The sequence below is a fragment of the Polypterus senegalus genome, chromosome 12 (genome assembly GCF_016835505.1).
Source record: "Polypterus senegalus isolate Bchr_013 chromosome 12, ASM1683550v1, whole genome shotgun sequence".
NCBI classification, from domain to species: Eukaryota; Metazoa; Chordata; class Cladistia; order Polypteriformes; family Polypteridae; genus Polypterus; species Polypterus senegalus.
Window position 1 is genome coordinate 159,663,263 of NC_053165.1, and position 25,418 is coordinate 159,688,680.

At 40.6% G+C, this 25,418-nt stretch overlaps 1 protein-coding gene across 1 annotated transcript in view; it reads left to right on the plus strand.

Annotated features, from left to right (window-relative positions):
- LOC120540050 (voltage-dependent P/Q-type calcium channel subunit alpha-1A-like) overlaps nucleotides 1–25,418 on the plus strand; it is a 514,575-nt gene that overhangs the window by 145,388 nt on the left and 343,769 nt on the right. Inside the window, exon 4 of the mRNA XM_039770511.1 lies at nucleotides 7,647–7,786. Within this exon, the coding sequence (XP_039626445.1) occupies nucleotides 7,647–7,786 (140 nt within the window). The remainder of the gene's footprint in view (nucleotides 1–7,646; nucleotides 7,787–25,418) is intronic.

Below are 25,418 nucleotides of genomic sequence, written 5' to 3' on the forward strand. Positions count from 1 at the left end.
ACAGTGTTAAGTGATTTCTAAATTTAAACTGTTTACATCTTGGTGGGCTCCCACAACACGTTCTTAAAAATAATTTTATTTTGCAATGCCTATGTTTAATCTGTTTAAAGAAAAAGCAAATTTTCTTAGGCCATACGTTAGTTTGAAACGTATTAAACCCATTTCATACACGATGGACTGGTGCTCCATCCAGGGTGGGTTCCTACTTTGCACCCAAAACCTGTTCTCGGTTTTCCACAACTTTGAAGTTAAATACAATACAATACAATACAGTTCATTTTTGTATAGCCCAAAATCACACAGGAAGTGCCGCAATGGGCTTTAACAGACCCTGCCTCTTGACAGCCCCCCAGCCTTGACTCTCTGAGAAGACAAGGAAAAACTCCCAAAAAAAAACATTGTAGGGGAAAATGGAAGAAACCTTGGGAAAGGCAGTTCAAAGAGAGACCCCTTACCAGGTAGGTTGGGCGTGCAGTGGGTGTCAAAAGAAGGGGGTCAATACAACACAATACACAGAACAGAACAAATCCTTAATACAGCATAATAATAAAGATTTTGGAAGTACGGAGCAGAATTTAATAGTAGATGACATCACATAATAAGATTTGGATATTTTTAGAGTCCTGGAGACCTCATCCATCAAGCTGCCTCCCCATTTGGCCATTCCACGGCTGAAACGTTGCTCGGCCAGCCAATCCAATGAAAGGACCCCTTTTTCCCATGATTCCTGTGATCCTCCATCAGGGATGACTTTACCACAGGCAGGCAAACAACTTGTCAGGTGGGCCGTGGCACCAATTGCCACATTTGAGTACCGAGAACAGAAACAGAATAGGTGAGGGTTAGTATTCAAATATGACTGTCATGTTACTTATGTTTTACTGCTAATGACTAACAACAGAGATGCAGTCTGTACAGTTAATCAGCAGCTCTAGTCAGGGTGTGCTAAACTGAAGTAGTGAGTATTCAGCCGAGATTTAAAGGCTGGGACCGAAGGGGCATCTCTTATAGAAGCAGGAAGACCATTCCACAGTTTAGAGGCCCTGTAACTAAAATCTCGACCTCCCACTGTTATTTTATTAATCCTTGGAATCATAAGCAGACCGGCATCTTGAGATCTTAATGTGCGCTCAGGTTTGTAAGTCATGATAAGTTCAGACAAGTAAGCCGGACCTTGGCCATTTAATGCTTTATATGTTAAAAGGAGGATTTTGAAATCAGCCCCAAACTTAACCGGGGTCCAGTGTAAGGATTTAAGAACTGGGGTTATGTGTTCGTATTTTCTTGTTCTTGTAATAATTCTTGCAGCCGCATTTTGGATTAACTGGAGGATTGCTATAAATGCTTTGAGAATATTATGATGCAGCATCATGAACACAATCAAGATAAACTTTGCATGATCAATGCAGCAAATACTCAATCTAAACACAATTCTGCAGTCATTTTCATGGTCAGCAGATAGTCATGAGGCAAGCTGTTGAGAAGATATGCACCTGCAATGTTGAGGTTTCAAGTCGATCTCTTCAGTCAGAAGGTTAATTTAACATTATGATCATTGCTGTAGCTCTACCTGAACTCCGTCAGCACACAAGCCATGGAGTAACGTATGCAACAGTACTAGTAACATTGAAAGCGAGTGGGCTTAGGCAAGCTAGGCACCTATGAAGTGTGGGTGTGTGGATTAGCGAGGCCTGTGATGGACAGGCACTCCTGTTCAGTTAGAATTTTTGCCTTGTGGTTGGTACTGCCAAGGTAGGGTGGAAATCCCCTTGAAGTGTTTTATTATGCGAGTGTTTCATGGAGTCCATTATAATTTGATTATCCAGGTCAGACGGACACAGGAACAGGTGGCTACTTTGGTATCACTGAGAAAAAGGTGGGAACCAAGCCTGGCAGTCCTGCATTCCGTTGTAACCCACACTCACTCACACAGGGCTCACTAATTAACCTTACCTGCATGTGTTTGGGTTGTGGGAGGAACACCAGAGCATTCAGATGAAAACCCCTCCAAACATGGAAAACATGCAAATCCCACAAAGGCAGTGGCTGGACACAGGATTAAGGACTCCAGAGCTGTGAGGCAGCATTGCTGACTGCAGATCTATATTGGTTTACTTGTAAAATAAAGGCAACCTCCATGGAGGTGAAACCACTGTATGAAGTCACCAAAACCTAACTGTGACACAGTGCCCCGTCCTAATGGTTGGGCAGGGGCATGGATTCTACCAATACGCAGAAATCTGCAACATGGATGTATTACCTTACTATCAGAATAAAGTCAGTCTGCTAAATGGTTGCAAGTTATTTGGAGCATTTGGACGCATCTCTGGTGCCCATGCCACAGCAAAAGACTAAGCTATACTAGAAGACTAAGATATACTAGAAACTGTGCACAATTTTGGAAAAGGAATAATGGATGGCATGGTGGGAAAATGGTTAGCCCACCTTTCAGCTCCAGAATTCTGGTTTCAATTTCTGGATAAGGCACTGTCTGCAGGGCTACCTTAACAGCATTATAGACCCCCGGGCAAAGCAGTGCACTGGGGTCCCTACCTACACAACCACTCAGCAAGACACAACACACAGTACATAGATTAGCATGAGGACCCCTATGCTGGTGGGGCCAGTGGGCAACTGCCCAGTGTGTCCATGCATTAAGATGGCCCTGACTGTCTGTGCGGAGATTACATGTTCATCCTATGTCTGTATGGGTCTTTCTCTTAAAACGAAAAGCCAGTGTTAGTTTGATTGGAGACTCTACAAGTTAAGTATGAATGTGTGTCCTGTAATGTTCCTTCTAGAATTGGTTCCCATCAGTGCAGCTAAGAATTACACTGGCACCCTAAAATCTTGAACTAGAAAGGCGATATGGAAAATAGATGGGGTGGGGGGCATATTAGACATTAATTGCTGGTTGCAAATGGCCTTATGAGCTACTGCTTAAATGTAACAAGGGACACATAGTGAGTATGTTGATAGGCACTGTAACAAAAGGCGCTATATTGGCGCCTGACCCAACACAGACAGACATGGGAGGCACACTGATTAAACAAATAAATGTTTCATTGCAATATCTTTACCAGTGGGCAACGCATTCCCCATCCCCACAGGCACAACATAGTCCCACAAACAAAAACACAACACCAAACTCTTCCTCTTCTTCTTTCTCCACCACTCCTCTCCGTCAAGCTTTGTCTCCCTCCTCCCAACTCTGGTTCCCAAGTGGTTGCTGCTGGCTCCTTTTATAAGGCACCTGGAAGTGCTCCAGGCACTTGATTACCCATTTCCGGCAGCACTCCCAAGTGTGGTGGACAAACTGCCCAAAATGACTCGGCATCCCCTGGTGGCACCTGCGAATCCCAACAGGGTTGCACCAAACTCCAACTCCCATGAAGCCCTGCGGGAGTCCGAGGCATAGTTGCAACCCAGAGGGGTTTGCCATCTAGCGTCCCGGGGAAGGAATTGGGTAGCCCATGCTTGCTCCCCTGGAACATATACTGAAGGGGTGTCCCAGCCAGGCAAGGGCCTCATTTTGGCTGAATGGACCATTACTTTACAGGATTTATAAACCATGAAATATTATGTCCTTTGCACATGCAAGAGCTCTTTTCATGGTATACCCAATGACTCCCCAAACCATAACATTACCTTATGGGTTTATCTTCTTCTCTGTGCAGCCCCTGTCTGTTCTGGCAGAGATACAACAACTTCCATACTTACTACTGCTGAGTGTAATTTAAGCCTTGCTGTTGACCGATGCATGACATAGCTGAAGAGATATACCATGATAAGCAGGACAAGAGGCAAACTGTTCAATGTCAGAACAATTCTAAACTGTGCAAGGGCTGCATGAAATGCAGTATTCCTTATCCAAGTAACAGTGACTGATTTCTGGATCAGTGCATTCCACTGGATACATTCTTCTTTCTGTGGGGACAGCTTCCATAATTTCTTCGATGCACTTTGCACCATCACTATTCAAATCGATACACAATACCAATCAAATAATTACATTTATTTTACAATGTCTTTCAGAAAGTGAACTGCTTTAAATACTTAACGAGTGAATTAGGAACATCAGTCAACTTATATCATATGAAGTATCTTTTACAGTGAGCACTATGTCAAGGTGTGGGACACAATGACACTGCCACATCACATCTCCAGGAAGGTGCAATTTCACATGACCTTGTCACTGTCTTTGTAGAGTTTGAATGTTCTTCTGTGTTTATATAAGATTTCACCAAGATACCTTAAAGATGCTCATGTTATCTCTATTTGATAGATAGATAGATAGACAGATAGATAGATAGACTTTATTGATCCCAAGGGGAAATTCACATACTCCAGCAGTAGCATAATGATAAAAAACAATATTAAATAGTGATAACAATGCAGGTATATCCATCCATTTTCCCACCTGCTGAATCCGAATACAGGGTCACGGGGGTCTGCCGGAGCCAATCCCAGCCAACACAGGGCACAAGGCAGGAACCAATCCTGGGCAGGGTGCCAACCCACTGCAGGACACACACAAACACACCCACACACCCACCACATACTAGGGCCAATTTAGAATCGCCAATCCACCTAACCTGCATGTCTTTGGATTGTGGGAGGAAACCGGAGCACCCGGAGGAAACCCACGCAGACACGGGGAGAACATGCAAACTCCACGCAGGGAGGACACGGGAAGTGAACCCGGGTCTCCTAACTGCGAGGCAGCAGCGCTACCACTGCGCCACCGTGCCGCTATATGCAGGTATAACAGACAATAATTTTGTATAATGTTAACGTTTACCTCCCCGGGTGGAATTGAAGAGTCTCATAGTGTGGGGTCTCCTCAGTCTGTCAGTGGAGCAGGATGGTGACAGCAGTCTGTCGCTGAAGCTGCTCCTCTGTCTGGAGATGATCCTGTTCAGTGGATGCAGTGGATTCTCCATGAATGACAGGAGTCTGCTCAGCGCCCGTCGCTCTGCCACGGATATCAAACTGTCCAGCTCCATGCCTACAATAGAGCCTGCCTTCCTCACCAGTTTATCCAGTCCAATTTATCATCCAGCTGCACTCCCAGGTATTTATAGGTCTGCACCTTCTGCACACAGTCACCTCTGATGATCACGGGGTCCATGAGGGGTCTGGTCCTCCTAAAATCCACCAACAGCTCCTTGGTTTTGCTGGTGTTCAGTTGTAAGTGGTTTGAGTCGCACCATTTAACAAAGTCATCTATGCAGCCCACGATAGCAGTGTCATCAACGAACTTTTGCACATGGCAGGCCTACAAGTTGTACTGGAAGTCCGATGTATATACAGTAGGCTGAACAGGACCGGAGAAAGTACAGTCCCCTGTGGCCCTCCTGTGTTGCTGTCCACAGTAGTCAATAGTGACTCTAGACTAACCCCTGCTGTATTTTTGTCAGGGGTTTACTCCATTTCATATTTTATTTTTGTCTAATATTTGTTGAATATAAATATACATCTTTAGCCATAGACACTCCTACACGCTAGGCACTACTGTAAATGTGAACAGCAAATGATTACATTTTTTTCATATTTGAAAGTGAAAACAAATAAGCTGACACCTGTGAGACAGACAATCTTCTGTTTTTAGTAGTTCTGGGTGATAACAAACCAAAAGCATCATAAATATAAATACATAAATACAGTATACACTATGCAGCTGGGTGGCACGGTGGCACAGTGGTAGCACTGCTGCCTCACAGTTAGGAGACCGGGTTCGCTTCCCGGGTCCTCCCTGTATGGAGTTTGCATGTTCTCCTCATGTCTGCTTGGGTTTCCTCTCACACTCCAAAGACATGCAGGTTAAGTGCATTGGTGATCCTAAATTGTCCCTAGTGTGTGCTTGGTATGTGTATGTGCGCCCTGCGGTGGGTTTGTTTCCTGCCTTGCGCCCTGTGCTGGCTGGGATTGGCTCCAGCAGACTCCCGTGACCCTGTGTTAGGATATAGCAGGTTGGAAAATGACTGACTGACTGACTATGCAGCTACTAAGTGTATGTCTTTGTATGGATCGAGTAGGTTTTTCATTTGTGACATGAATACCATCCCTTCCTTCTCTGCTAGGCTAAGTAAAAGACATCTTCTATAGGTTCCATTACAGTCAAATGGGACAGCATGAAGATTTTGTAACAGGTAGTAATCTATATACAGTATATATATATAAAAGTCAATGTGTGTATGTATGTTCCAGCATCATGTTCGAACGGCTGGAGCGATTTTCATGAAACTTGGTACACATGTTCCTCATTGGTCGAGTAATGCCAAGATACCTTAAATAATGATCTTTGAATTTTCGTAATCCACTTTACACTTTGTTTCTTTATATTGTAATTAACAGTCACCCCTGATAACAAAGCAGACTTAAAGTTCTTGTTTATTTTATATGAAGCAGTTTATGACAACTTATTTTATTTTCAACCATTTACAACATTTCTTTCGATATCTCTTCTTCATGCAAGACATGCAGCTCAAAGTGCCTTACAAGACATAAAGGAAAAAATGCAAGGAAAAAAAACCCAACAAATTAGAAATATATAATTAAGTGTAGAAGTATACTCTGTGGTGGGCTGGTGTCCTGCCTGGGATTTGTTCCTGCCTTGCGTCCTGTGTTGGCTGGAATTGGCTCCAACAGACCCCCGTGACCCTGTGTTAGGATATTGCGGGTTGGATAATGGATGGATGGATAATGACTGACTGACTGTAGACGTATAATTCAGTGTCAGGGTTTGGCAGAACTGATTGCTACAGTCTTTGTTGCAAAGCAGAAATCAAGCAAAGAGGAGATGTCAGTCTTTTGCAAGGCCATTTGCACACACATGCCATTATTTAAACAAAAACGGGGAATATTTGACACCATCTGTTAACCTAAGAATCGCATCTTTGGGATGAAATTGGAAAATGAGGTACTCAGAGAAGATCCTAGGGGACAGGGGAGAATGTGCAATTCTTATGCAGACACCGACAAACTATTAAATCCAAGCTTTTGAAATGGTGAGTGGGGAGCATCAACCACTACTCTGCCAGACCACCCTTACTCTTTTTTTTTCAGTAACATATTGATAGGTCTAGAAGTACAGGGTGGTCCAGATCTAATTATGCAGCTCCAGATTGTCTGGATGACGATTCCAGTTCGGCGCAAAGATGATTCTTCATGTCATCAGTTCGCACACTTCTCGATGGTCTGGGATTTTTCGGTTGATTTTTTATGTAATAAACTTAATCAGTTATAGCGTAATGAAAATTGCATAATTAGATCTGGAACACCCTTGTTATATAACATTTTCAAAGCACTTTCAGATTTTATAATGTTATGTTAATTTGCAGTCACAAAAGGTCTTCTGAAAACTTGATTTTTGTAGGTGGACTTGGAGTTCATAAACGTCACTGTTTCATTGCATGTTAGAGAACAACTGTATGTGTTTATATGTATGTGAATTTCCCCTTGGGATTAATAAAGTATCTATCTATCTATCTATCTATCTATCTATCTATCTATCTATCTATCTATCTATCTATCTATCTATCTATCTATCTATCTTTTTCAATTTCCTACCTTGGTAAGGTAATAATTATTTTTTATGTACATGAATATAATGTAATGTGTGTCTGCTTCCTCTGTCCATACAGGATGACACTGAACCATACTTTATTGGGATCTTTTGCTTTGAGGCTGGAATTAAAATTATTGCTTTGGGATTTGCTTTTCACAAGGGATCCTATTTACGAAATGGCTGGAATGTGATGGACTTTGTTGTCGTTCTTACTGGGTAAGTCAATGAGTTGAAATGTGTGTATTTTTCAGTGTTGGGTTTATATTTTAGTTCACTTCAAATAAGATGGAAGCTGGATTGGAAATTATGCAGTGAAAGTGGATTACAAAATATTAAAAAGGTGGTTTGAATGATTTAAACAGATTACTGTCTTTATGTATCAAAACCAATGAGTAATTAAGTGTTATTGCATCTTTATAATCATTAAAGTTACACATTCATACAGCATTTCTTTTCACTGGCTAGTGTCCTGTGGGAAAGGGAGGGTGTAAGAGAATATCTCCAGTAAGCTATGCTTTTTAATAGGCTATATTTCAATAGGACATTAAAGTGTTCATATTTTAAATTTACATGTTTAATTTTCTGTTTTTTGAAGAGTTTATTTTGTGTAATGGCAATGAATTTAGGAGCTAAATGTAAATATTTATGCACATGCATACATCCATAGATATGTTACTGTCCCTCATAAGGAAGGAAAAGTGGATTTCCACAAGCATCCCTGACACGTGTGAGACAGATAGAGAGCTAATCCCTAAGAATTGATTCATATGTTCATTTCTGTAGTTATAAGTAATGAATTTTAGATTAACAGATGTCTATAGTTGCTTCTAACAGTCTTTGATGTCACTTAAAAATTGAACAGTTTATGAAGTTTCCTGTTCCACAGTTGAAATGATACTTCATACGATTCTGGCAATCAGTAAACATATCAAATGCTGTTTCCGTGCTTCACAGATATCATCACTAGCTTCACCAGACGTATACGGTGTGTAAAGTGGTGCATTGAAACCTCTGTGATTCATTTTCATTTATTTAACAGCCAAATTAAAAGCTTTGCCAATAGAAATCAAAGGGAAGACCAAACACTTGTGGCTATAATAAAGCACAGCAAAACTAATTTGGATTATCTAGGTTCTTAACGTATTGTCCACTACAATTTTTTTGTATTTACAAAAATTGTAAAAGTAAATGAACATTTTATTAGCAATAAGATCTTAGTTGTAAAAATAAATTACTTTGGATTCAAAAGAGAAATATTAGCATCTATTGTCAGACTATGTTTTGTCTTTCTTTACATCAAATTTTCTGCCTATTTCACATCCGCAAGTATTGGAATCAAACTAGCAAAGTGCTTTATTTCTAAGGACGTAGCCTGCGCAATGTAAGGATCATCCAACCTGCTACTAACAGAGATGGTAAAGCAACTAGCATCAGAGATGTTTTTAGAGAGACCAATACGTGAAAGCAGGTGCCTTAGTGTTTCATTCGATACAACTCAGCCAAGATTTGATATGAATGATCTCTTGAATATGTCAGTCCACACATGTCAGGGCTAATAATGTTTTCTTTTGGCTATAAACTGATTATGGCAGATACAACAATCCAAGGTGCATAAAATCATAGAGAAAGAGAAGCTGTCACATTGGGTTGATATATTTGTGGAACCCGCATCACTTAATTTTCTATCTGTCATCTCCTGGGTCTCGTCTCTCTGTTAGTCTTCCCTTGTTCCTTCCACCAGCCGATCATTTACCTCAGACTCCTCTATGATCTCTACCTGAGTGAGACAGCTTTAAAGAGTGGGGTCCAATTCTGACAAATCCATTAAGCCACCTCCAGTATTTCAGAAACACCATGTTTTTGCTCCAAATACTCTTGACTAGATCTTCCTTCAGCAGTTCTTGGTGTCCCTGCAATCCTAAACCCTTAGTTGAAATTAAAGAGTTGGATCTTAAAGATATCATCCATACGGCTTACTCTTTTACATCAGGGGTCGCCAAGTCCAGTCCTGGAGGACCACCGTGGCTGCAGGTTTTCATTCTAACCCTTTTCTGAATGATTGACCTGTTTTTGCAGCTAATTAACTTCTTTTGAAGTAATTTTAATTGATTTGCGCTTGAAGACTCAGACCCCTTAATTGTTTCTTTTTCCATAATTAGCAGCCATGCAATAAGGAGAGGGCGGCACGGTAGCGTAGTGAGTAGCGCTGCTGCCTTATTTAAGGCTTTATAAACTATAAGCAGTATTTTAAAGTCAATTCTGAATGACACAGGTAACGAGTGTAGTGACATCAAAACTGGAGAAATGTGTTCGGATTTTCTTTTCCTACTTAAGATTCTAGCAGCTCCATTCTGCATTTGTTGCAAATGATTGATGACTTTTTTGGGAGGTCCTGAGAGGAGTGCGTTACAGTAATCTAGACAACTGAAAACAAAAGCGTGAATTAATTTCTCAGCATCTTTCAATGATATAAGAGGTCTAACTTTTGCTTTTGTTTCTTAAGTGAAAAAATGCTGTCCTAGTGATTAATATGCAATTTAAAATTCAAGTTACAGTCAACAGTTACCCCTAAATTCTTTACCTCTGTCTTAACTTTGAAGTTTATTTCTAATAACCTCATTATATCTATTATTGCCAATGATTAAAATTTCAGTTTTCTCTTTATTTAGCTTCAGAAAATTACTATTCATCCAATTAGAAACACAAGTAAGACATACAGTATGTGCATACATAGACTGCACAATATGTCAATATTTTGGTGTGATGCTTCACTGACACAGTACTTTCAGTTTATTTTATTGCAGGCAATTCTCTTTTTACCAGTATATTGCACACTTTTCTGAATATGACAGTGCTACAGTGTTTAAAATTGGAAGAGTATGTCATTTGTTGGCCTTCTGGAAGGAAATATGGGAATTTTAATTACAGATTTGTCAGTTTCATACTCATAGACTTACTGTGAGACCACAAAGTCACCTAATGAATCATTTGTAACTAAAAAGTGCTGTACTTAAAAAAAAAGGTTGCTAGGTTTCAGTATTCAAATGTTGTATTTAAAAAGTTTGTTTAGTGAAAGCTTTTTGCTGGGCGAGTGGTGCCATGGTCCAGTGACAGTTGATGCCAGTGTTCTTTATGGTTCCTATTAGGCCTGCTTTTCTTTATGCTGCAGTAGAACCTGTGACGGTGGCTTGCAGGCCTTCAGACTGAGTTACTAGGTCACAGTCATTAGCACACTACAGCTTAGTGATCTGTTACGATTGGAGTTTGCAGTTCTCTGATATTCAAGATGTTGCCATTCAGGTGAAAACTGTGACTTCAGCATCCATCATTATCTCACAGACCAACATTGTAATCCCACAGATATGGAAGATATCTAAGAGTACCAGATCTAGCACATGGCTCAGTCCAGTTTTTGCAAGATATGGTTCTGAATTATCAATACACGATTAATTAGTCAGTGACATTCACCTCAAATTCAGACTGTTCAATTGAAGAATGGGGTGTGTGTGGTGTCGCTACACATTGCAAGCTTTATTATAAAACGAGGACAGGGTGACTCCCTCCTTTGCTAACTGGCTAAATCCAGATCTTACAGAATGAGTACTGAGCTTGTTATATAGCCTGTGTACTGAAAGTCCTTAGCAAATACTCGAGTATAATCCCTCTGTGGAATTATTGATTGTGACAGAATATCCATGGTTACTGTTTCAGATGCCTTTGATAAGCCTATGAGAGCAAAGAACAAGTCCAGGTGTTACTTGATGAATTTGTTTCCTTGTAGATGTTACATCACAAACATCATGCAATACCCTGATCATTCTAAAAAAGATTGTTTGATTTTGGAATGATGTGCTCAGAAATGGAGGGAACCAACCTTTTCAGTAAGGCGTTATCAAAGACCATTACTAGTGAGAGATAAAGAGCAGTTACCCTGCAGCTGGAGCATTTGGATTTGTCTTTCTTATCTTAAAAAGTGTGATTCATTCGGTATTTTGGCATTTTGCAGATGCAGTTCTTGGGCATAAATTATTAATTAGCTGGTATGATTTTCTAATTTTCGTTTTGCTCTTTTCTTTAGATATTTTAAAATTTTGAGGATGCCGTTCTTCTCCCATAAATTATTGACTTACTGGTGTAATGATCTTATTCAGATGTTACTGCTTTCTTTTAAGTGTCTTTGGTCAGATATCATGCCGTACATGTGACTTGTTTTTTCAAAGATTTGTTTGATATTGTAATATCATGAATCCAGTCATGCCGTTGACCTCACTGCCTACCTTTTAGAACATTAGGACAGTCTAGACGAGAACAGGCCATTCAGCCCAACAAAGCTCGCCAGTCCTATCCACTTATTTCTTCCAAGAAAACATCAGGTCAAGTTTTGAAAGTCCCTAACGTCTTACTGTCTACCACACTACTTGGTCGCTTATTCCAAGTGTCTGTCTTTCATTGTGTAAAGAAAAACTTCCTAATGTTTGTGCGAAATTTACTCTTAACAAGTTTCCAACTGTGTCCCCGTTTTCGTGATGAACTCATTTTAAAGTCACAGTCTCGATCCACTGGACTAATTCCCTTCATAATTTTAAACACTTCAATCATGTCACCTCTTAATCTTCTTTTGCTTAAACTGTAAAGGCTCAGCTCTTTTAATCTTTCCTCCTAATTAAAGCCCTGTAGCCCCCCGTAATCAGCCTTGTCGCTCTTCTCTGGACTTTTTCCAGTGCTGTTATGTCCTTTTTGTAGACTAGTGACCAAAACTGCACAAAGTACTCTGGATGAGGCCTCACCAGTGTGTTATAAAGCACACATTGGACTTATAGTCCACACACTGGGTCTCTTCTTCATCTCTTTTCCTTAAACTGTAAAGGCTCATCTCTTTTAATCTTTCCTCCTAACTCATCTCCTGTAGCCCTGGAATCAGCCTAGTCGCTCTTCTCTGGACCTTTTCTAGCACTGCTATATCCTTTTTGTAGCCTGGAGACCAAAACTACACCCAGAACTCCAGATGAGGACTCACCAGTGTGTTATAAAGGTTGAGAAGAACTTCCTGTGACTTGTACTCCACACATCAAGGCGCTATATAACCTGAAATTCTGTTAGCCTTCTTAGTGGCTTCTGAACATTGTCGGGATGTTGATAGCTTAGAGTCCACTATGACTCCTAAATCCTTCTCATAAGGTGGACTCTCGATTTTCCGATGTCCTTTGTGTTACTGATTACTGACATTAAATTTCATCTGCCACAGATCTGCCCAATTCTGTGTGCTATCCAAGTCCTTCTGTAATGATATAACTGATTCCAAATTATCTGCTAATCCACCTATTTTGGTATCATCTGCAAACTTAACCATCTTGTTACTTATATTCCTATCTAAATCATTTATATATATTTAAAAATAGCAGAGGCCCCAGCACTGCCCCCTGCTGGTCACCACTCTTAACATCGGCCAGTTCTAATGAGGTTCCTCACACCATCACTGTCTGCTTCCTGTGTCTGAGCCAATTCTGCACCCATCTAAAAACATCACCCTGAACTCCCACTTCTTTTAATTTGATGCCCAACCTCTCATGTGGCACCTTCTCAAATGCTTTTTGAAAGTCCAGATAAGTAATATCGTAAGCTCCACTTTGATCGTATCCTTTTGTTGCCTCCTCATAGAATTCCAGCATGTTAGTAAAACACGACCTCCCTCTTCTGAACCCGTGTTGACTGTTCAGATAAACTCCTGTCCTCGCCATGTGTTGCTCAATCTTATCCTTAATAATTCCTTCCATTAATTTTCCTGTGATACACGTTAAGCTTACTGGCCTATAGTTGCTTGGATCTGCCCTGTCACCCTGACATTTATCTTTCATTGCACCTTCCACTTGCTGACATCTTGAAAGGGTAAACGCTTACTACTCAACTTAGGCTAGTTAGTGTTCAGTTAGACTTGCTGTTTAAGATTGCTCTTGGCATTTAGTCAATGTGTGGTTATTGAGATGCATCCCACCTTTCATGTCTTGCACCTTGTTTAATGGTTCCTATACTCTTCTCCTTCACCTACATATCTTTGAAAAATGATTTTGCCTTGAGCATTTGGTTTAAGTTCTTGCTTAGATAATGGGTTGGATGTGATTTTTACCTTTTCCTTGATCATTTTTGTTTGACTTCGTCAACAATATTCCATATTTATTTTGGTTCTGGTACCACCTATTTGAATGAAAGCTGTCTGCTCTAGAATTGTGCATTCTTCCTTTGCAGACACTTCTAGGCAAGTGGAGCCCTTTTTAGTGGTTTTCTGTTTTTGAACTTGTGCTTGGTTTTGTAGTTTGCCCTTTTCACTTTGACGTGTACACATTTTAATTTCAGTATATTGGCACCTGTTCTTTTTCTTGGATTTCCTTGTCAGATTATGCAGTTATTTCAGTAATTTTTATTAATGTCATATCTTCTTCATCAATAGCTCATCCTGGTTTGCCTTATGACTTTGGTATGTGCAGTCAGTTTGGCCAACTCTTGCCTTTGTGTTTAATTTGTTAGGTGTGTGCAATGCAGTAGCTTTATGAGGGAATAGTAAGGGACACTAAGAGACACGTTTACGTAAAGCACAATTTACAACAAGCTCTTTTATATTTTTTGCCTCATCTATCTCATGACAGCATGGCAACAGACATTGACAAGAGGAATCAAAGTACAGTTGGGAGTAAAAGACCTGGCTGAGGGTAGAACCCGAGACAAATCCTGACACTTAACGTGAAAAAGATAATTTACAACACTTATACTGACAAAGGAAATACTTGGGGTGACACGTTTGTCTTTTATTTTTACATTTTATTTATATTTATTTTCATTTATTGCCCCCATTCAGTCAGTCAGGTAGCATATCCTGGTAGTTGCTAAGGCACTTAGCCACATATCAATACCGCTTCATTAAAATAGCAGACATAAATGAAAAGAAAAGCATGGAATTCTATGAGGAGGCAACAAAAGGATACGATCAAAGTGGAGGAGATTTTATTATTTAACTTGACTTTCAGAAAACATTTGATAAAGTGCCACATGAAAGTTTAGGCATCAAATTAAAAGAAGTGGATGTTCAGGGTGATGTTTTTAGATGAGTGCAGAATTGGCTCAGACACAAGTAGCAGAGGGTGATGGTGCGAGGAACCTCATCAGAATTGGCCGATGTTAAGAGTGGTGACCAGCAGGAATATAAGTAACAAGCTGGTGAAGTTTGGAGATGATACCAAGATAGGTGGGTTAGCAGTTAATTTGAAATTCGTTATATCATCACAGAAGGACTTGGATAGCATACAGGCTTTTATGTCAGTAAATGTAAAGAATTACACACAGGAAGTCAAAATGTTAGGTTTGAATACACAATGCGAGGTCTGAAAATCAAGAGTCCACCTTATGAGAAGGATTTAGGAATCGTAGAGGACTCTCAGCTATCGACTTCCCGACAGTGTTCAGAAGCCATGAAGAAGGCTAACAGAATGTTAGGTTATATAGCGGCTTGATGTGTGGAGTACAAATCACAGGAGGTTCTGCTCAACCTTTATAACACACTGGTGAGGCCTCATCTTGAGTACTGTGTGCAGTTTTGGTCTCCAGGCTACAAAAAGGACATAACAGCACAAGAAAATGTCCAGAGAAGAGCGGCTAGGCTGATTCAGGGCTACAGGGGATGAGTTATGAGGAAAGATTCAAAGAGCTGAGCCTTTACAGTTTAAGCAAAAGAAGATTAAGAGGGGACATGATTGAAGTGTTTAAAATTATGAACAGAATTAGTCCAGTGGATCGAGACTGTTATTTTAAAATGAACTCATCAAGAACATGGGGACACAGTTGGAAACTTGTTAAGGGTAAGTAAGACGTTAGGGACTTTCAAAACTCGACTTGATGTTTTATTGGAAGAAATAAGTGGACAGGACTGGCGAGCTTTGTTGGGCTGAATGGCCTGTTCTCGTCTAAAGTGTTCTATAAATTTAAATCAAAATAAACTTAGCTGCTTTGTGGTGTTTCCAAATAGTAGTCATAGAATGTGTTGTATGCTTAAGGTAAAATAAATCATGGAAATAATGTATATGTTTAATTGTGCTTAAATTAAGTGCAGTCATTTCTAACAGGTAATTTACTGTATATTATTCTAGCTGGTTATGACTTAGAATTCCACAAGGTGTATACACTTGATGGCAAGTGCTCTTTCAAAATTGTATTTTTTTCTTCCTATGTCTAGTTTGTAAGTATTCCAACTGAGAATAATTATCCTTTATCTGTCAAAAGCATTAAAAATGTTAACTATTTCAATGCTATTTGAGAGTTGTCCTTGGTGAAGGTAACGCGTATCAGCCTGATAGACATCACTGATTTTTAACTTGTTTCTCATGTTTACGTCTTCATGTTTGGAATGTTGAAAGAATTCAGCAATTATTTCCCCATAAGTATTCTGAGAAGCCTGTGTGGTTAACTTAGATGTTATTTCAACTTAAGTGTTGTAGATTATATGGAGGTTATTAATATTGTAGTTTGACTAAGTTTTGTGTATTTTGCATCAAATTATTCTGCTGTTCATTTTTCTTTGAAACTTTATTTGGCCAGTCAGAGGCCAACGTTTTATGAAAAATAAATATTTCAATTTAGTATTGTGACAGATAGGGGATGCTGTCGTCCCTCCGCTCAGACACCAGATAAAAGTCCAATAATAATATTTATTTGAACTATACTGTGCACAAAGCACCCTCCACTCCACAATACTCATACAATACTCCAATAATCACTACAATAAACAATCCTTCACTCTCCCAGACGCGTTGCCACCCTTCCTCCCGACTCAGCTCATCTGTCTGGGATTTCCCAGAATCCTTCATAGTCCATGACCCGGAAGTGCTTCTGAGCCCTCAGTCCACGTGATTATCCAGCACTTCCGGGTCAGGTAAAAACTCCTCTTCTTCATCCCGGAAGTACGTCATTTCCTCTGTCGCTGTGACTAAGACGTACTTCTGGGTTATAGGGAAAATAACAGCCCCTGGGCCTCCCTGCACCGACCCCGGTGGCCCCGACGTTATCCAGCAGGGCAGTACAGGAAAACTCTATAGTCCATGATGCCCTGCTGGAATTCGGGGCATCTCCATGTCACCGGGAGGGCTCCCTCTGGCAGCCTGGGGGTTTTGGCCGGGATGAATGACCAGCCATAGTCCACAGTATAAAGCTATCTGGTGAGTGAAGGGCTTGTAAGGGACACTATCTACAATAAGGATGATTCTGTTTAGATTTTAGTTTGATGTTTGTCAAATTTGTATTCCAAATTTCCTTCTTTAAGGTTTACTGTCTCAGTGCTTCTAGCAAGCCAGTGATTCAGAGTGGACTCAAGGTTGTTTGAGAAGGTGATGCTTTTTGAGTCATATGTCCCAGGAATTCATCCACAGACGGGAATCTATAGAAACTACTGGCACAGATTAGTCATTTTACTGTATGTTTAAGTAATTCCCTCCATAATGAGTACTGAAAAAATCAGATTTGTTGATTTTCTACAACTAGATAGAATTACAGTGAACAATTGAAAACACCTTCTACCACCCACCTTCATTATCCTTTATTACCTGAAGAAATATGGCTTACTGTGTTTGTAGTATGTCTTCTGATCTTGTAACCCTCTATATCCTTAGAGTTGCTGAAACAGCTATCTATCCTCTCTGCTATCAAATAAGCTGGAATAAGCGGGTTCTTTCTTTACTGCCATACCCTGTCCTAATATTGTAGGATTTTTTTGTGCCTTTGACAGTGTTACGTCTACACAAAAATCTTGCCATTACTAGTTTGACTAGCGTGGCTTCCTGATGGATTCTTACTTATTTTGCCCTGTTATGTGGTTTGGTTGTGTGGAGTGCTGTTGTGTAAAATGAACATAGTCGTAATTGGTTTTTGGCTATAGAATGACTCACTTGTTTTTGTGTTTTACTAATTGTTTGCCTTCTCCGCTGGATGAAAGCTCATCTCAGAACGCCTTCTCCTTGAATTATTTCAGCTTATATAAGATCTGAGACAAGACCAAAACCAAGTGAAAAAAATCAATCAAATCTGTATTATAAAACTTAAAGAGACACCTCTTTTTAAAATAAACATGATTACAAAACATGAAATAAAAGCGGTTTATTCAAGGTTTTGGTGTTCCTACACACAGTGTCACAACTACTTTAATGTGAGCTCCAGAAAGGGACAAAAAGTTGACGTATTAACTTCATACTAAAGAAATAGTTTCAAAAACATATAAGTTATGTCAGTTATGAGTGACCCCAGGCTCTTTTTGGCTCTCTCGTCCTGAGTAGCGTAAGCTTACTCTACCCTACCCTGCCGGCATTTGGTCTTTTACCATCATCTCAATTAAAAAAGTTACTGCCTATGTAGTATCCTACAACTTAATGAATATCCCAAACATAATTCATTATTATTATGAAATATACTGTATAGTTGCCATATTATATTTGTAAATCTGTTAATTAAGAACTAGTATGCTTGCCTGACTGGCATTGCACCCACTCCTCATCCCTCGCCATGTGGGTAGTGAGCCCAAATGTCTGCTCTTTATTTTGCAGAAGGGTACATAAATTTTTTTTTTTTATCTTGAGCTTAAGGCTAATCCAAAAACCCATTTTCAGAAGTATTTAACAATATGCTGTCACTGCTGACATGATTTAGGTCCTGCTTTTCACCGAGTGCTCCTGGAAAAAGCACAGACCCCAGCAACCGTGAAATGGTTAAGCAGGTTAAAGGATGGGTTAGTATTTATTGTCTCTCCACTTAACAAAATGTCACTGTAGGTTAGGAAGCACTATTAGGTTTTTTTTTTCTTCCTCTGGGACAGCTGGTAATGACGGAAATGTGTGTTTGAATACCAGATGGGCTTTGCCAATGATGGCAATGATGCAAACTTGTAGAAGTATTTTAAAAACATAAAAATAGTGAGGCACTGTGTCTCCAACTGTCTCATATTATGAATTGTGTCATATGTGATTTTCTTTCTTTTTTTCTACATCCTACACTATAAAGCAATTAGTTCTAAGTAAAGACTGCATTTCAGGCAAGGGGCTGTAAATATACTCTTAAGAAGCTAAAAAAAAAGCATAACTTGCTCTTTTAGTATTTTTAGTTATCTTTGTAAATGTCAGTCAGTCAGTCATCATCCAAACTGCTATATCCTAACACAGGGGGTCTGCTGGAGCCAATCCCACCCAGCACAGGGTGCAAGGCAGGAACAAATCCCGGGCAGGGTGCCAGCCCACCTCAGGGCGCACACTAGGGCGGCGGTTCTCAACCTGTGGGGCGCAAAGTAACAAAAAAAGGGGGCGTAAAGATGTGAAAAAAGAAAACAAGAATCGAAAATATGAAAAATACATCTATTGAAACCAAAACAAATTAACTTAAACTACATTCTGATACTAGAAAAATAAATATAGAGTTTGATGAATGTCGATAAAAGTTAAGTAGTGTCACAGATGTACGGGGACACTGCCCGGTCGGGACGCCTGGACAGTCCCCAACGGGGACAATACTTCTCCTCGGCCACGAGAGGGCAGCCGCCCGGGTCTATTTGGGGGCCACAGAGATGGAGCTGGGATGCCCGTGAGAGGACGTGGCCACCGCCAGGGGGCGCCCGGTCAGTTGGGGAGTCCTGGATGGCAGCATTTCCGCCACACCAGGAAGTGACGTCAAGAGGAGCACCTGGGGCTCATCCGGGTCCTGATAAAAGGGGCCGCCTCCTTCCAGACAGAGAGCCAGAGTTGGGAGGAAGGAGACGAAGCTTGTGAGGAGGAGGAGGAGGCCAAAGAGAAAGAGAGAGAAAGAAATAGGGAAAGAAGAAGAGAAAGAAGAAGAAGAAAGGAAAGAGTTGGTGAGAGAAGGCATTGTGGTGCAGTAAAGAAAAAATAAATAAAGGAGCGTGTTTTATACATCCTGGTGTCGGTCTGTCTGTGTTGGGGGTACGGTTTCCACAGTAGGTATAATAAAACTTGTAGCGGTGTATCTGTAGCAAAAAATATAGGAATACATTTTATTAGGGTTTCAAAAAAAGTTAAGGGGGGGCGCGATTAAAACTGTTATGAAAACTCGGATTGCAAATACTTACAGGTTGAGAAACGCTGCATTAGGGTCAATTTAGGATCACCAATGCACCTAACCTGCATGTGTTTGGACTGTGGGAGGAAACCCACACAGACACTGGGAGAACATGCAAACTCCACACAGGGAGGACCCAGGAAGTGGACCCACAGGTCTCCTAACTGTGAGGCAGCGGTGCTACCCACTGCGCCACCATGCTGCCCACCCTACTGTATGTTACAGTTATATCCAAATTTTGCCCTAAAGGAAGTAGTGAAACAAAGGGATAAAACAGTATATTCAAACATATCATGCAAATCTCCCACACAGCCTAGCCAAGAGCATTGAGCGGAAATTATGCTATTCAGCAAAAAACAAGTAAAGTACTGATTAATTAATTACATAATTGTTTGTTTTACTCTGGTTAAAATATCTGCCAGCACTTTGTCTCTACAAATGCAACCCTAACTAAAAATAACCAAGTTCTTTAACTTTTTCTTAAAGAAACAACATATAAAAATGAAGTAAATGTAATTAGGGCGCAAGACCACCACTAAGTTAGTATTTGTTCTCTGAACTTGTTTTAATGTTTAATGATTTGTCAGACATGGTTTTAAATTAGTTTATCAAAAAACAGATATTAATGAATAAAAGATATGCTTATAATCGGAATGAGCAGGTCGGTGAATGTGTCTTTACTATCCTCTTTATAAAATATTATAAAGGTGTTAATAAATCAGAGCATGAGCTGACAAGATAACAGCTGTTATGTAACATTGACGCTGCTGCATTTTCAAAATAGACAAAAGGAGAAAGCTTCACATCAGGTGATCAGTGGAGCCCCTTGGCAATCTGTGCTTTTACTGTTGCTCTAATTTAAATTAATGGTATGGACTCTGAACAAGTTAGTAAATTTGTGAAATTTGTAGATGACACCAAACTTAGTGGGATAGTAAACACAGAGAAGGCAACCAAACCAATTCAATACATTTTTCAAAATTATGTTAACACTTAGGAAATGCAGTTTAATGCAGAGAAATGGGAAGAGCTGCATGCAAGCACGAGGAAGATTAATTTAAATGCAAAATGTATCATACTGTCCTACGAGAAGCAACCTCTAAAAAAGATTTGGAGTTTTATATTTATGTAACATTCTCATTGTCTTGGCAATGTGCACAGCAATTCAAAAGGCAAATAAAATGTTCATTTGTGTTGTAAAAATGTTTGGAAATAAATCAATGAATACTATACTCAGACTTTAGTAGGCACTAGTGAGAAAACATTTGGAGGGTGCAGCTTTAATTAACACTCTACTAAAACATAGTAATTCTATTAGCTGTCCAGAGCAAAACAATAGGAAAGAGTATAAAGGGGAAAATATGGTCACATAGGACCCTACTCAATAAAACAGAGGAGCAACCAAAATCTATCCCAGGACTGAAGGGTACGTTCTTCATTTGGAGGCTAAGAGATTTAAAACTCCTTAGTCTTGAGCATTAAGGGACACGTGCAGACTTAATCTTACAGACAGACCTCAGTATGTGTGTCTCGGGAACTGCAGGTCTGATATTGTGGTCAGCAGCACAGGAGTGTCACAGGGGACTGGACTTTCTCTGGTCCTGTTCAGCCAACATACATCAGACTTCCAATACGACTCGGAGTCCTGCCACGTGCAAAAGTTCGCGGACGACACTGCTATGGTGGGCTGCATCAGGAGTGGGCAGAAGGAGGAGTATAGGAAGCTAATCAAGGACTTTGTTAAATGGTGCGACTCAAACCACTTACACCTGAACACCAGCAAGACCAAGGAGCTGGTGGTGGATTTTAGGAGGCCCAGGCCCCTCATGGACCCTGTGATCATCAGAGGTGACTGTGCAGAGGGTGCAGACCTATAAATACCTGGGAGTGCAGCTGGATGATAAATTGGACTGGACTGCCAATACTGATGCTCTGTGCAAGAGAGGACAGAGCCGACTAAACTTTCTGAGAAGGTTGGCATCCTTCAACATCTGCAATAAGATGCTGCAGATGTTCTACCAGACGGTTGTGGCGAGTGCCCTCTTCTATGCGGTGGTGTGCTGGGGAGGCAGCATAAAGAAGAGGGACGCCTCACGCCTGGACAAACTGGTGAGGAAGGCAGGCTCTATTGTAGGCACGGAGCTGGACAGTTTGACATCCGTGGCAGAGCGATGGGCGCTGAGCAGACTCCTGTCAATCATGGAGAATCCACTGAACAGGATCATCTCCAGACAGAGGAGCAGGTTCAGCGACAGACTGCTGTCACCGCCCTGCTCCACTGACAGACTGAGGAGACCCCGCACTATGTGACTCTTCAATTCCACCCGGGGGGGTTAAACGTTAATATTATACAAAGTTATTGACTGTTATACCTTGTGGAGGCTGGCCCGGACACAGACAGGCAGACAGGTTCATGTCACCCACAACACGTTTATTATACATTATTTACAAAGTCCAGTGCCACACAAATCCCACAAGTCCCCAAAGTCCTGGCCACAACACCAATGCCTTGCTTCCTCAGGCCACCTCTTTGCCTTTCCTCCAAGACCTTGTCTCCTACACTCCCGACTCCAGCCCTCGTACGAAGGGAGGCGGCCCCTTTTATAGCCATCCGGATGTGCTCCAGGTGCTTTCCGGCAATCTCCCACAGACACGCCCCAGTGTGGCAGAAGTGCCGGCTGCGTACCCGGAAGCACTCCGGGTGTCCCCAGTCTTCTTCCCCCCAGCACTTCTGGGTGTGGCAGAAGTGCTGAGGTCCAGGGCTCCAAAGGCATAGGGGTGCCCCCTGGCGTTGACCATGGACCCCTACAGGGTGGAGCTTCAAAGCTCTGTACCCATGGCCTCCAAAGGTACCAGGGCGGTCACCTCCCACATGGTCTGGGGAAGGCGCAAGCCCTCCTCTGGTCCTCCTGGGCTTTCCGGCCAGGTCGCCACCCCAGCCATCTCTGACAACCTGCATTGTTATCACTCTTTAATATTGTTTTTTATCAGTATGCTGCTGTTGGAGTATGTTAAGTATCTATCTATCTATCTATCTATCTATCTATCTATCTATCTATCTATCTATCTATCTATCTATCTAATCCAAATCTTAAGAATTCTCAAATGTACTGAGAAAATTCAATCAGAAACATTCTTTCAGCTAAAGTGAGAATTGAAAATTTGAGGACACCGGTAAAAATTAAGGGGAGTTGCATTTAAAACAAAAGACAGGAAATTCTTTTCCATACAGAGGATTGTGACAGTCTGTAACAAATTATTAGGTTGTGTATTTGAAACAGAAATGCTGACAACTTTTTACAAAGCATCTGGATGAGATATTAGGACAACTTAGATACCAGCTAACCAAACAAGTTTAATGTTCTGAATGATCTCTTCACATTGGTCTCATTTTCTTATTTATGCAATACTGGGCCACATCTAAAGTGGTATGAAACGATGGCTAAAGATCTTATTATCCTATCATTTAGATTTGTTTATACTGATATTTTTTTCTTTAATAGGAGACCAAAGATTTGTGATAACAGATGTATTTCTACTATCTATAATCAGATTAGCCCAGAATCGTTGAGGCGTCAATGCACTTTAAATAGATAAATTAAGGATTTCCCGTATTCTGTGTTTTGCAGCAGGTTTGAATAGATGTTCCTATAGTTTGATTATTTGTGATTATTGTGTTCAGATTGTTTTCCCCATTTATTTATGGCCAGAAATTAAATATTTTTTGCTCATTTGCTTTACACAAAATTCTCTGTTCCAACAGCAGAGAGCAAAAGGCAGGAGTATACAGGGTACCAGTTCATGACACGGCACACTCACAGATACTCCTGCACCAGTTTAACATTTACACATTTCAGGGGATGTGGGGGAAATCCTGGAGGGCCTGGAAGAAAACCTACATGGCAAAGTATTCAGACTCAGGACACTGGATTGGTGAAGCAACAGCATTAACCACTGCTCTACTGCGACACCTGCAACAAACCAACAAACATGCATGCTTTTTATTTGCACCAGGAAGCTGCAGCTCTTTTCGGTCTCTCATTCCAAATCCAGACATGTAGCTTGAAGATGCTAGTATGCCCATTTATCCATTTTCTAACAGACAGTGGAACCAGTTTCTAAATGTATAAAATGAATTTTGATTGATCAATAGTCAGTCAGGCAGTCATTCTCCAACCCGCTATATCCTAACTACAGGGAAACAGGGGTCTACTGGAGCCAATCCCAGCCAACACAGGGTGCAAGGCAGGAACAAATCCCTGGGCAGGGTGCCAGCCCACCGCAGGGCACACACCAAGCACCCACTAAGGACAATTTAGCATCGCCAATGCACCTAACCTGCATGTCTTTGGACTGTGGGAGGAAACCCACGCAGACACGGGGAGAACATGCAAACTCCACGTTGGGAGGACCTGGGAAGTGAACCCGGGTCTGATTGATCAATAGTGAATTCTAAATATATAAAGTAGAACTTAACACAATTTGAATCAATTTTGAAAAGATAAAAAAATCAAATTTGAAATTTTAGTTACCAGTTTTGAACAATAAAGTAGTACTGTGGAAAACTTGTTTACCCACTTTGCGATTTCTAAAATGTCACCTTTTGACTATAAATTCAGAGCGCATTTGCTTGTACTCCTACTCTGTCTCATTTACCTCATGTCTGTCTCTTGTATAGATCATACCTTTTGTGAAATAATTTTTTTTTTTTTGTGTGTGTGCAGTGCTGGTTAGTTTAGTGAGTACAGGCTCTGTGTGCCGAGTGTGCTGTAACATGGTAACAGGTAAAATACACATCATAAATTTTACAAAATGCATAGTGTTGTGCACACTTAAAAATATAGCTTTGGCTAAACATAACATAAGTCACATAATTTCCACTGATGAACATAAGCGGATCCTAACTATACAGTATATGTCCATTAATATTATCAATGAGATATGGCTAATAGACAAAGAAGGAGAGGAAAACAAAAACTGTAGTCAGCAGAATCTCTGGAGAAAACAAATCCTAGGTGGCCCACCATTTGTTATAACGCAAAGTCACAGACAAAATTCAGACAAATTCACAGTTCTGGAGCTGTAGTAAAACTGGTCACTCACCCTCTCTTTAGCATTCTATAGTATTACTAGAGGGTTACCCCCTGCTCGCTTCACTTGCCAACCCCCCCTGGCCTGCACAATGCGCCAGCCACTTTGCTTCTCTGCCACTCGTGTTATGAAGAATGGGGGCTGAACGCACCCCAAGGAGATGCAGTCACTCCTCTGAAACTCCCTCTTAAACGATGATACAATGGGAAAGAAATACGTTTTTGTATTTTTTTACCTCCTCCTTGCCCAATCAGCTGCTGGCTTGTTGTTGCTGCCGTGCCACGTAATCTGCATCTTGCACGGTGCTTCGAACATCTAAAAGCCTGTATAGTCGCTGTTTTTGTCATCTTCTCTTTGTCTTTTATTTCCATCCCCGGGCATGATTAAATGTCTTGGCACAAAGTCTCATCACACGGGATGTGAGTTCTTGATATTTTATAGTTCATAATTTAAAAACGGAATGAGAATCTGAAAATGTAACAACATCACATTAAAGTTTGATAAATTCTGAAAAGAATGATACTAAACATATATATGTAGGTTTTAAAATAAGCTCAACTTAAAACGTGACATAAAATCGTTGCACTTTTAGTCAAGTCAAGTCAAGTTGGGGAGCATGCACTGGTACAGTGCGTTGCCGCACCCACTACACAACGAAACA